The sequence below is a fragment of the Coregonus lavaretus genome (assembly GCF_964263955.1).
Source record: "Coregonus lavaretus genome assembly, chromosome: 20".
Taxonomy (NCBI): Eukaryota; Metazoa; Chordata; class Actinopteri; order Salmoniformes; family Salmonidae; genus Coregonus; species Coregonus lavaretus.
Window position 1 is genome coordinate 46,446,391 of NC_140007.1, and position 13,742 is coordinate 46,460,132.

Below are 13,742 nucleotides of genomic sequence, written 5' to 3' on the forward strand. Positions count from 1 at the left end.
GCCAATCCGTTGGCGCACGGGCTGGTTCCCAGCCCCTTGGCGCTCCACCGTTCCCAGGCATAAGTTGCTATCATAATAACCTGTGGAGTCAGCACCCAAAAGACACCATTCCACTGTACTACGTTCAAGGACGGTTCACAGACAACAAAGAGGCAGTGTTCGTATCTGTGAGAAATACAAGTCTTATCTATAAGAAATACAAGTTTTATCTCATCCTAGCCCCTAACGTTCCTCACATGAATCACAGCCTGTTATGTGAAACAATTTATATCAGTATAGTACAAACCTATGCTTATCATTAATGCATTCCTTCTAAACTATTCATCACATACAGATCAAATTATGAGAAAACAAATTCACAATGGTTAACTTGATTAATAAAGCATAAAACACAGGATTAATAGAACACAAAACACAAGATTATTAAAACATAAAACACAAACAGGGAAGTAAATTTTTGCCCCCTTTAGACACCCTCTAGGGTGTCACTCCACCAAGCCTGGTAGGTCATATCCTTCATTCCTTAGGTCGGAGTCCGGGATTGGGCCGTATCTCACCATCTGTTGGGAAACCACCTTCTCCATCTCCTTTTCTCACCAACCCTCAGACACAGGAAATAAGACAACATCCACAAAGAACAAGTATACCCATAGAAGCTATAACTTCACCCAGAATAGTTACAACAATAGTTTTCCATTTACCAAATATGTTATAATAATAATAATATGCCATTTAGCAGACGCTTTAGAAGCGACTTACAGTCATGCGTGCATACATTTTTTTTTTTGTGTATGGGTGGTCCCGGGGATCGAACCCACTACCTTAGCGTTACAAGCGCCGTGCTCTACCAGCTGAGCTACAGAGGACCACAAACCAACCTTTATCAAACCAACCGTTTATGGAGCTATCAATACCAGAGTTCTCAGCCAGTTAGTTCGTCAGCGTGGTGACTCCCTGAAGCGCTTTGGTCACGGACCCGTCCGGTGCTGTATTGTTGGAGATGAAAGTACAGCACATAGATCCAAACAGAACACAAACCCCGTCCGGCTCAGCCAAAAGCATATCTAAAGCTATTCTATTCTGCCATGTCATTAAGCTAGTTGCCGCTGTCTGCTCAGCTAATCCCTTTATTGCATCACGAGTGTGGTTTATAAATCTTTGCTGGTTATAGTAAATATAATTCATCCAATCTACGTTTTTATTAATTGTTGACCACCAGAAAATACTTGATTCAAACCCAGCTGCGATCTGATTCCTAGCTTTAAATTGTTCTGGAACCCCTCGAGGTACTGCTATCCCATCAATATATATCCTTTCATCAAAGGATCCCGGGAGGAGGTCCTACTTTCTACGTGACAACTCACCAGTCTCTGACACGTTTGATTGTTTGCGTATGTAGGTGAGTTCACAATCAGTTATCACCACACAACCATCAGATGTCAGCACGGGCTTGGTTTTGGTTCCTAAAATCCTCTGGCTGCAACAAAGAGGAGAGATTAGTCATGGTCTCTTTTAGTTGTGACATTCTCTGTGTGGGAGCAGGAGCTAAGATGCCCTACCCTGTATCCTATCTGGAGCAGTGGAAACGCGTTTGAATCACGCTTCGCCATCTGGAAGTCCCACGGACGAATCTGGGTTTGGCGGATGCCAGCACAACGCTACTTGCCCCCCCAATGCATAGTGCCAACTGTAAACTTTGGTATGTAATGCTAGGTCAAAAAATCTAATAAAAAGGACCCCTTTGAGTCTCCGTAGCCTCGTCGCGAACCAAGGGAGGTGTGACAACGACGTGATTTTGGAGTTATGGCAACATAAGACTACAACTGACAATCTCAAGGTAACTCGCTCAGCTGACTTCTATTAACTTTATTCCAGCCAATAGCTTCGAAAACAGAAAACACATCAGTCCAGTCAGAAAATATATTAGGTTTTATTCTTCTGTCATACTAACAATAATACATTTAAAAAGTCCCATTTTATGCGATAACAAACAATTCACAAACAATAAAAAGGGGGACAACATTTAGGGGATATTACTATAAAAACAGTCCTGCACTTTGTTCAAAAGAATGTCAACTGGCGTTAGTCATGGACACGCCCTTCCTCCCTTAAATGGTACAAGGAGTAAGTGGTGTATAATATAATAATAATAATAATAATAATAATAATAATAATAAGCCATTTAGCAGACGCTTTTATCCAAAGCGACTTACAGTCATGCGTGCATAAATTTTTTCAGTCACCTGGTTGGTGTGCTACACAGAGCAGGGTTAGTTCTATGTAGGGTTGTAATATTACGCTAACTTTCCCAAAATTCCCTGGTTTCCCAGATTTAAACAAAAAATTGGTTGATCAAATTTTACCCCAATTTTTCCTCCCCAATTTCGTGGTATCCAATTGTGTAGTTACGACCTTGTCTCATTGCGGCAACTCCACCGGGTTTCTGCTATCTTGTCAACTCCACCGGGTTTCTGCTATCTTGTCAACTCCTTATGGAACCGTGATGCCAAATATGTTTGAAACAGACTGGCATCCAGGCTAGAGAAGGACTTAAATGTGACTGAAATAAATAGTAAAGTCAGTGCTACCTGAAGGTGCACCGATGGCTGTGTTTGAGAACATCAACGTTGTGATGCACTGTAGAGAAATGGTGACAGACAGGCTAATCTATATATATATATATATATAACAGGGAGTAGTTATTTAGGATGCAAGATGATTTCTAGAGTCAGTCAGTCTGAAATTGATCTCGAACATTACCACGGTCTTAGTCTGAACCTTTATGCAGTCTCTGGGGCATTGGAAGCACTGTGGCCGGTGCCAGAGATTCTGAGTTTTGGTCAAAGTAAAGTCACAATGCATAAAATACCAACAATGGTTGCTACGACAATCCCGTGTTTAAAAACAACTGAAAAAACATCCCACTTTGAAGAGAAAGTTACAATTGAATGAATGTACAGCATTTGCTGACAGAATTTGTGATTGTTCTCCCTGCTTAAATAAAGGTCAAACAAATAACAAAAAAAAAAATCAGTCTTTATCTGTATAGAGAAATTGCATGCATCCCAAATGGCACCCTATTCCCTATATAGTGCACTACTTTAGACTAGGGCTCATAGGGTTCTGGTCAAAAGTAGTGCACTATGTAGGGAATAGGGTGCCATTTACATTTTAGTCATTTAGTAGACGCTCTTATCCAGAGCGACTTACAGTTAGTGAGTGCATACATTATTTTATTTTTATACAGGCCCCCCGTGGGAATCGAACCCACAACCCTGGCGTTGCAAACGCCATGCTCTACCAACGGAGCTACATCCCTGCCGGCCATTCCCTCCCCATACCCTGGACGACGCTGGGCCAATTGTGCGCCGCCCCATGGGTCTCCGGGTCGCGGCCGGCTACGACAGAGCCTGGATTTCTGGTTGTCATATTGCTCAGGCACTTTATTCGTTGTGTACGTGTTTTGTGAGCAAGCTATTGAAACCCAACATGTAGAACAAACAAAATATTATATTAAACATTTCCCATTTCCTCAGTCATTATTCATTGGACATCTCCTCGGTACTGTTACTGCAATGCTGTCCACTAGATGGCGATAACGGGGTTCACGCCACTGACATTCACAGTGTTAACGCATAGTGGTAACACTGACACTATACCACCCTGGACATATCTTTACTCTATTCTACTGTTAAAATGAACCATACTGTCTGACAACACAGTATCTATTTTTTGGGAAAGTGCAAAAAACATCCCTTTTTGAAAAAACGCAACTTAACCAAGGCCTAACTTCTGATAGACTTGAAAAAAACGTATCTTAACCAAAGGCCTAACTTCTGATTGACCACAGAACAGAATAGAGGGGGGAAACAAAACAGCAGAAACAATGAAAAAGTAACGTCCGTCTTTCACCTTAAAGCCTTGTGACGTAACACTGTTCATAACCGCACTATAACCATTATAACACAACGATTAGAACAGTGTGATTGAGCAATGTTGTCACTCTCTCAAGGAAAATTATATAACTTATAGACACAGAACGAAAACTAATAACAAGACACTGAATGAAATGAAAAAAAACACATTGAAAATGGAAGACAAGGAAATAGCAATATGATAAATAATATAACCTCAAATGGCCTTCATACTGTAGGTCAGGGTTCTTCAATTCTGGTCCTGGAGGGCCGAAACACCTCTGTTTTTCCATCCTCTCCTTCTAAATCAGGGGCTAATTCAGACCTGGGACACCAGGTGAGTGCAATGAACTACCAGGTAGAAATAAAAAAAACAGAAGTGTTTCGGCCCTCCAGGACCGGAATTGAAGAACCCTGCTGTAAGTGAAGAAGATAATTATAATGATAAATACATGTTGAAAAAGTCTAAACATTTGAATGTAAGATTAAAGATTCAGCACCTCCATTACAGGCACATTACCAAGGGCTTGCCCCAAATGCTACCCTATCCCCCAACTATAGTGCTTCATTTCTGGTCTAAAGTAGTGCACTATGTAGGGAATAGGGTGCCATTTTGGGACGGTAACCCAAGTGTACGCTGGCACGTGTTCAGACACACATAACGATACATAAACATTACATGCACGGAGGAGGAGGAGGAGGAGGAGGAGGAGGAGGAAGAGGAGGAGGAGGAGGAGGAGGAGGAGGAGGAGGAAGTCGATCAGAACAACAACAACGCACCATAAAATGTGCTTGGATCAATATATTCAACGTTACCTCTAACATAGAGTGTGGTTTAATAATACACTGCTACTGTCTTTATATATGATGTAGTACCTCAGTTCAAGGTTAGGAAGAGCAGGCTCTTTTCATAGCAACAATCACCACCATCGCTTTAATACACAAAGAGTACTATTAGGGAATAGGGTAGCATTTGGGATGACTCTTTACTAAGGGATGCTTGGTTATAATGCTGGAATAAGACCCTTGTGAGTTAAAAGCTACAAAGAGGTGCAAAAATAATCAAATGGTTTGGTTATAATATAAACATCCCTTTTTTTTCTCTCTCTCGAAGAAGAAGAAATAGATAAAATATGATAAATATAAAAGCAAAAAAAGTTATCTTAAAAAGTTAGGATAACTAAAAGAAAAAGCTTTTTGGTTAAATGTGATGTTTCTTGTATTTGTTTTCCCTTTAACATGCTGACAGGAAGGTGATGGAGGAGGTTCTTCCCTTGTTGCTTGTTACCCTGATGCCTGATTCCCACTAGGAGGCCAAACCGAGCCAAGCAGAGTTGTACTAGGCTGGCCTGGTTACACATCCACCATAGCTGCTGGAACCCTGAAGAGCAAAGAAAACACCCGGAGCCAGAACGGCCCTATAGTGTGAATGAAGCGTTAACTGGTATTCCTGCAGAGTGACGCCTCACGTTTGATACCAATGCTACTGCTGAACATTAGCACCCGCTAGTGGCTCATGGAAGCATGGCCACGTTCTGGTTTAGAATCCACTAGTGGCTCATGGAAGCATGGCCACGTTCTGGTTTAGAATCCACTAGTGGCTCATGGAAGCATGGCCACGTTCTGGTTTAGAATCCACTAGTGGCTCATGGAAGCATGGCCACGTTCTGGTTTAGAATCCACTAGTGGCTCATGGAAGCATGGCCACGTTCTGGTTTAGAATCCACTAGTGGCTCATGGAAGCATGGCCACGTTCTGGTTTAGAATCCACTAGTGGCTCATGGAAGCATGGCCACGTTCTGGTTTAGAATCCACTAGTGGCTCATGGAAGCATGGCCACGTTCTGGTTTAGAATTTGTAGAAATGATACACTGTAGGTTGATAGTAATACTATCATCAATTGTAGGAAGACTGATCGGTGCCAGAGCCTTCTCTAATTTATACTTCTTCAAGGTGAGAGTAAATACCAGTATTGTTACTGAGGTGAGTAAGCCTCATAGTTTATGGTGCTTGGCACAGGAGGTTGGTGGCACCTTAATTGGGGAGGACGGGCTCGTGGTAATGGCTGGAGTGGAATCAGTGGAATGGTATCAAATACATGCCATTCCATTCGCTCCGTTCCAGCCATTATTATGAGCCGTCCTCCCCTCAGCAGCCTCCTGTGGTGGTTAGGGTTTTATGAGAGTCACAGCACAGGACATAACTATGCCTTTAGCCCAGAATCTCTCCATTCATTTCTCTCTCTCATTGTCTCTTTCTTCCCATCTCTGCTCCCTTCAAACTCCTTCATTTCTTAATTTTCTTCTAACCTCCCTCCCTCCCTCCCATGTCCACTAGGTGTACCTCCTCCCCTCACCCCGCCCCCCATGTCCAGTCTCCTGACCCTAGTAGGTGTAGCTCCTCCCCTCACTCCGCCCCCCCCCACCGCGTCCAGTCTCCTGACCCTAGAAGGCGTGGCTCCTGTCCCTGTGGGTGTGGCAGTGGGTGTGGCAGTGGGCGTGGTGCTAGTTCTGCTGCACCAGTCGTCGGTAGTGTGGCATGATGGCGCTCTCAGGCAGGTACAGAGCCATCTCCAGGGCAACCAGGATGGTGAACTCAAACGGGATCAACTCTCGCCGACTGATACGGAAACGCTCCTCCAGTTTCTGCAGCGAAAGAGAAGATGGAAGAGGAGAAAGAGGAGGAAGAGGAGGAAGAGGAGGAAGAGACCTGTTAAAAAAAGTTATGTGTTGCTCTACTTTTGCCCTTAGAGATCAGCCACAGGGTTTCCACACACTAAGGTGGATGGTGGATTTTAATCCAGAAAGACCTGACCCTTAGCAACGTAATATGAGTAATTAATATACAATATATATACACAAAAGTATGTGGACACCCCTTCAAATGAGTAGATTTGGTCCAATTCAGCCACACCTGTTGCTGACAGGTTTATAAAATTGAGCACACAGCCATGCAATCTCCATAGACAAACTTTGGCTGTAGAATGGGCTGAATTACTGAAGAGTTCAGTGACTTTCAACATGGCACCGTCATAGGATGCCACCTTTCCAACAAGTCAGTTTGTCAAATTTCTGCCCTGCTAGAGCTGCCCCGGTGAACTGTAAGTGCTGTTATTGTGAAGTGGAAACGTCTAGGAGCAACAACGGCTCAGCCGCAAAGTGGTAGGCCACACAAGCTCACAGAACGGGACCGCTGAGTGCTGAAGCGCGTAGCGCGTAAAAATCGTCTGTCCTCGGTTGCAACACTCACTACCGAGTTCCAAACTGCCCCTGGAAGCAACATCAGCACAAGAACTGTTCGTCGGGAGCTTCATGAAATGGGTTTCCATGGCCGAGCAGCCGCACACAATCCTAAGATCACCATGCGCAATGACAAGAGTCAGCAGGAGTGGTGTAAAGCTCGCCGCCATTGGACTCTGGAGCAGTGGAAACGCGTTCTCTGGAGTGATGAATCACGCTTCACCATCTGACAGTCCCACGGATGAATCTGGGTTTGGCGGATGTCAGGAGAACACTACCTGCCCCAATGCATAGTGCCAACTGTAAAGTCTGGTGGAGGATAAATAATGGTCTGGGGCTGTTTTTCATGGTTCGGGCTAGGCCCCTTAGTTCCAATGAAGGGAAATCTTAACGCTACAGCATACAATGCCATTCTAGACAATTCTGTACTTCCAACTTCGTGGCAACAGTTTACGGAAGGCCCTTTCCTGTTTCAGCATGACAATGCCCCCATGCACAAAACGAGGTCCATAGAGAAATGGTTTGTCGCGATCAGTGTGGAAGAACTTGTCTGGCCTGCACAGAGCCCTGACCTCAACCCCATCGAACACCACCTTTGGGATGAATTGGAACGCGGACTGCGAGCCAGGCCTAATCGCCCAACGTCAGTGACCGACCTCACTAATGCTCTTGTGGCTGAATGGAAGCAAGTCCACGCAGCAATGTTCCAACATCTAGTGGAAAGCCTTCCCAGAAGAGTGGAGGCTGTTATAGCAGCAAAAGGGGGGGACCAACTCCATATCAATGCCCATGACTTTGGAATGAGATGTTCGATGAACAGGTGTTTCAGTTTTGGTCATGTAGTGCATGTGATGACTGAAAGTTGACCCAGGTAAACCTCTGATGTCATCATGTCTGTTAAAACAAGAAAATGACGCCCAGACAAACTGTGAATGTCTTCTGGGCTCTGCCCCCTCCCCCCCCCCCCTCGCTCAGCTTTTTTAGGCCAGGTATATGCTTCAAATGGGTCCGGGAAACCAGCCCAGCCCAGCCCTTTGCGTTTTGAACTAAAGCATTACTCCATAAAGATACACATACAAGAGCAGAATGTGAAAGATGCATACATCTATGAGCTTGCGTGATGTCTTGCTCCTTGAGGTCAACTTATAAAAGGCTTTATATAGCATACGTAAAGTCTTCATAAGCACTACATAGATGCTTCACAAAGCATTTAGAGGCTTTTATGTCATTCTAAAGGGATAACACGTACGTCTATGAGCTGCGTGACGTCCTGTTTCTTGAGGTCGCTGCTGATCTTAGCGGCGAGCAGCACACAGGCTCCAGAGACCAACTTCCTGTTGTGTTTGTTGAGTCGCCCCTGGAGGACCAGCTTCTCAAAGTAAACAAACGCCATCGCCACAGTGACTGCCTGCAGGCCGCAGTCGTCACCCACTGTACGCATCTCCCTCTTTAGACTGGAGAGAAGGGGGGGGGGGGGGGAGAGGGGGGGAGGAGAGAGAGGGGGGGAGGAGAGAGGGGGGGGGGAAGAGAGAGGGGGGGGAGAGAGAGGGGGGGGGAGAGAGAGGGGGGGAAGAGAGAGGGGGGGAGAGGGGGGAGAGAGAAAGGCAGGTGTTAGGATAAGAGTAAGACAAAGCATACCGAACATGACCACACACGGCAGTAGTATACCTCCTGATCTTGCTGAGAGTCAGCTTGACGTGAGGAAACTTCTCTTTAAACGTCTCGTTCATGTCCTTCTTCAGATCAGACGGCTTCACGTACTCTATCACTGTTGTCTACAGGGGGAGAGAGATAGGGAGGGAGAGGGAGGGAGAGAAGACGTAGGGAGGGAGTGGGGTAGGGATGGAGAGGGAGACAGAGGGAGGAGGGAGAGAGGGAGGGAGGGGAGAGAGAGGGAGGGAGGGGTGAGAGGGGGAGGGAGAGAGAAATATAATATTTAACTTCTGTATAGCGTTTTTGGTTTGGCACAGCGACAAGAAGGTCCATCAAATCAAATCAAATTTTGTTTGCCACATGCGCAGAATACAACAGTGAAATGCTTACTTACAAGCCCTTAACACTTAGTTTTCTTAAAACTGCATTGTTGGTTAAGTATAAAATAGATAAGATACAAATTAAAATTAAAAATAATTAAAGAGCAGCAGTAAAATAAAATAACAGTAGGGAGGCTACATACAGGGGGTACCGGTACAGAGTCAATGTGCGGGGGCACCGGTTAGTCGAGGTAATTGAAGTAATATGTACACGTGGGTAGAGTTCAAGTGACTATGCATAGATAATAAACAGAGAGTAGCAGCAGCGTAAAAGAGGGGGTGGGGTGGGGTGGGGGGAACATTTAGCTGTTCAGGAGCGGAGCCGGAGCACCAGTCTAGGTCCAAAAGGCTTCTTAACAGATTCTACGGCCAAGCAATAAGACTCCTGAACAGTTAATCATAGCTTGGGGGTAGAAGCTGTTAAGAAGCCTTTTGGACCTAGACTTGGCGCTTCGATACCGCTTGCCTTGCGGTAGCAGAGAGAACAGTCTTGACTTGGGTGACTGGAGTCTTTGACAAGGGCCTTCCTCTGACACCGCCTGGTATAGAGGTCCTGGATGGCAGGAAGCTTGGCCCCAGTGATGTACTGGGCCGTACGCACTACCCTCTGTAGTGCCTTGCAGTCGGAGGCCAACATACCAGGCGGTGATGCAACCAGTCAGGATGCTCTCGATGGCAGATGTGTTGTTACCTACCCTTACCACCTGGGGGCGGCCCGTCAGGAAGTCCAGGATCCAGTTGCAGAGGGAGGTGTTTAGTCCCAGGGTCCTTAGCTTAGTGATGAGCTTTAAGGGCACTATGGTGTTGAACGCTGAGCTGTAGTCAATGAACAGCATTCTCACGTAGGTGTTCCTTTTGTCCAGGTGGGAAAGGGCAGTGTGGAGTGCAATAGAGATTGCATCATCTGTGGATCTGTTGGGGCGGTATGGAGTGGGTCTAGGGTTTCTGGGATAATGGTGTTGATGTGAGCCATGACCAGCCTTTCAAAGCACTTCATGGCTACAGACTTGAGTGCTACGGGTCGGTAGTCATTTAGGCAGGTTATCTTAGTGTCCTTGGGGACAGGGACTATGGTGGTCTGCTTGAAACATGTTGGTATTTCAATGAAGACACTTGCCAGTTGGTCAGCGCATGCTCGGAGTACGCGTCCTGGTAATCCGTTTGGCCCTGCGGCCTTGTGAATGTTGACCTGCATGCTTCAGTGTTGCTTGCCTCGAAGCGAGCATAGAAGTTATTTAGCTCGTCTGGTAGGCTCGTGTCACTGGGCAGCTCGCGGCTGTGCTTCCCTTTGTAGTCTGTAATAGTTTGCAAGCCCTGCCACATCCAACGAGCGTCGGAGCCGGTGTTGTACGATTCAATCTTAGTCCTGTATTGACTCTTTGCCTGTTTGATCGTTCGTTGGAGGGCATAGTGGGATTTCTTATAAGCGTCCAGGTTAGAGTCCCGCTCCTTGAAAGCGGCAGCTCTACCCTTTAGCTTAGTGAGGATGTTGCCTGTAATCCATGGCTTCTGGTTGGGGTATGTACGTACAGTCACTGTGGGTACGACGTCATCGATGCACTTATTGATGAAGCCAGTGTACTCCTCAATGCCATCGGAAGAATCCGGGAACATATTCCAGTCTGTGCTAGCAAAACAGTCCTGTAGCTTAGCATCTGCGTCATCTGACCACTTCCTTATTAACCGAGTCACTGGTGCTTCCTGCTTTAGTTTTTGCTTATAAGCAGGAATCAGGAGGATAGAATTATGGTAGATTTTCCAAATGGAGGGCGAGGGAGAGCTTTGTATGCGTCTCTGTGTGTGGAGTAAAGGTGGTCTAGATTTATTTTCCTCTGGTTGGACATTTAACGTGCTGGTAGAAATTAGGTAGAACGGATTTAAAAGTTTCCCTGCATTAAAGTCCCCGGCCACTATGAGCGCTGCCTCTGGATGAGCGTTTTCTTGTTTGCTTATGACCTTATACAGTCGTGGTCAAAAGTTTTGAGAATGACACAAATATTAATTCTCACAAAGTCTGCTGCCTCAGTTTTTATGATGGCAATTTGCATATACTCCAGAATGTTATGAAGAGTGATAAGATTAATTGCAATTAATTGCAAAAGTCCCTCTTCGCCATGAAAATGAACTTAATCCCCAAAAAACATTTCCACTGCATTTCAGCCTTGCCACAAAAGGACCAGCTGACATCATGTCAGTGATTCTCTCGTTAACACAGGTGATAGTGTTGACGAGGACAAGGCTTGAGATCACTCTGTCATGCTGACTGAGTTAGAATAACAGAATGGAAGTTTAAAAGGAGGGTGGTGCTTGAAATCATTGTTCTTCCTCTGTTAATCATGGTTACCTGCAAGGAAACACATGCCGTCATCATTGCTTTGCACAAAAAGGGCTTCACAGGCAAGGATATTGCTGCTAGTAAGATTGCACCTAAATCAACCATTTATCGGATCATCAAGAACTTCAAGGAGACAGGTTCAATTGTTGTGAAGAAGGCTTCAGGGCGCCCAAGAAAGTCCAGCAAGCGCCAGGACCGTCTCCTAAAGTTGATTCAGCTGCGGGATCGGGGCACCACCAGTGCAGAGCTTGCTCAGGAATGGCAGCAGGCAGGTGTGAGTGCATCTGCACGCACAGTGAGGCGAAGACTTTTGGAGGATGGCCTGGTGTCAAGAAGGGTAGAGAGGAAGCCACTTCTCTCCAGGAAAAACACCAGGGACAGACTGATATTCTGCAAAAGGTACAGGGATTGGTCTGCTGAGGACTGGGGTAAAGTCATTTTCTCTGATGAATCCCCTTTCCGATTGTTTGGGGCATCAGGAAAAAAGCTTGTCCGGAGAAGACAAGGTGAGCGCTACCATCAGTCCTGTGTCATGCCAACAGTAAAGCATCCTGAGACCATTCATGTGTGGGGTTGCTTCTCAGCCAAGGGAGTGGGCTCACTCACAATTTTGCCTAACAACAAAGCCTTGCATTAAAGAACATAATTGGTTAAGGAAAACTGTGATAAATAAAAAAGTATATCAGTTTCACTTAAGGACCAAAGGATTGACAGCAGTCCCATATAGATTGCAAAATAGTTGGGAAGAGATCTTTGACGTACCGATCCCATGGCATAGGGTTTATGAACTGATACGCAAAACGACACCAGATTCAAAAATTAGAATCTTTCAATTTAAATTATTATATAAAATTCTTGCTACCAATAGAATGTTATTTATATGGGGGATACAATCTTCCCAGCTCTGCAGATTTTGCTGTGAAGAGATAGAATCATTAGATCATTTGTTTTGGTTCTGTCCATTTGTAGCTTGTTTTTGGACACAGGTCCAGGAATGGCTAAAGGATTGCAATATTTACCTGGAACTAACCTTGCAGATAGCATTACTGGGTGATCTGAAAAGTCATAGTCAATCAATCAATAATATAATAATACTTTTAGCAAAAATGTTTATTTTTAATTCACAATCTGTAGAAGCAATGAGAATAGAAAGGTTCAGAACTTTTGTAAAACATCACAGTATGGTTGAAATATATATGGCAAATAGAAATCCTATATGGATGGTGTTAAGAGATAGATGGGAGGTATTGAATAGAGTTGAAGGATGGGACTAATAACAAATAACAACAAATAATAACAAAGATAGCTAATAATGTAAGCATACTGTGTCCATAATAAGTATATAGGTTGTATGTTGGGAGCTTTTGGGAAAGAGCACAGTTAGAAAGATATGGCATTTAGAAGCAAACCGGATGGACATCATGAAAATGATCGGAGAGGTTGAGAGTAGAAGTTCAGGAGCAAAAAAATAAATAGATATGTATGTGTATGTATGTATGTATATATGTATATATATATATGTATATATATATATATGTATATATGTATATATGTGTGTATGTGTATGTATATATATATATATATATATATATATATATATATATATATATAGATATAGAATTATTGTAAAATTAACTCTGTCCATAAGGTGTAGATAGTAAGTATAGACCGGAAGTAGAGGCCTGGGCGTTGTTGTTCACTAATTTACTCCAAGTAGGGAAAGGATGGTGGGGTTGAAAAGTAATAAAGGGGAATATATATATATAAAAAATAAAAATAAACATGGGGGATTGGAAGTGATGCAGACAATTACATTGATAGAAGATACAATCTATCTGCAATATTAAGCTGATCCATCCCACCGAAAAAAAAATAAAAGAAAAAAAAATAAAAAAAAAAAAATAAAAATATTAATAAAAAAAAAGAAAAAAAAAAAAAAAATAAGCACACAGCCATGAATAAAGAATGGTACCAACACATCCTCCGAGAGCAACTTCTCCCAACAATCCAAGAACAGTTTGGTGACGAACAATGCCTTTTCCAGCATGATGGAGCACCTTGCCATTAGGCAAAAGTGATAACTAAGTGGCTCGGGGAACAAAACATCTACATTTTGGGTCCATGGCCAGGAAACTCCCCAGACCTTAATCCCATTGAGAACTTGTGGTCAATCTTCAAGAGATGGGTGGACAAACAAAAACCCACAAATACTGACAAACTC

The 13,742-nt window shown here is 44.1% G+C and overlaps 1 protein-coding gene across 1 annotated transcript in view; it reads right to left on the minus strand.

Moving 5' to 3' along the window:
- Window positions 1-1,911: 1,911 nt before the first annotated feature.
- LOC311147739 (CDK5 and ABL1 enzyme substrate 2-like) overlaps window positions 1,912-13,742 on the minus strand; it is a gene marked incomplete at its 5' end in the record, with an annotated part of 65,271 nt that continues 53,440 nt past the window's right edge. The window contains 3 exons of the mRNA XM_084184513.1: window positions 1,912-6,559; window positions 8,403-8,607; window positions 8,822-8,928. Coding sequence (XP_084040639.1) covers window positions 6,419-6,559; window positions 8,403-8,607; window positions 8,822-8,928 — 453 coding nt within the window. The 3' untranslated portion in view covers window positions 1,912-6,418. The remainder of the gene's footprint in view (window positions 6,560-8,402; window positions 8,608-8,821; window positions 8,929-13,742) is intronic.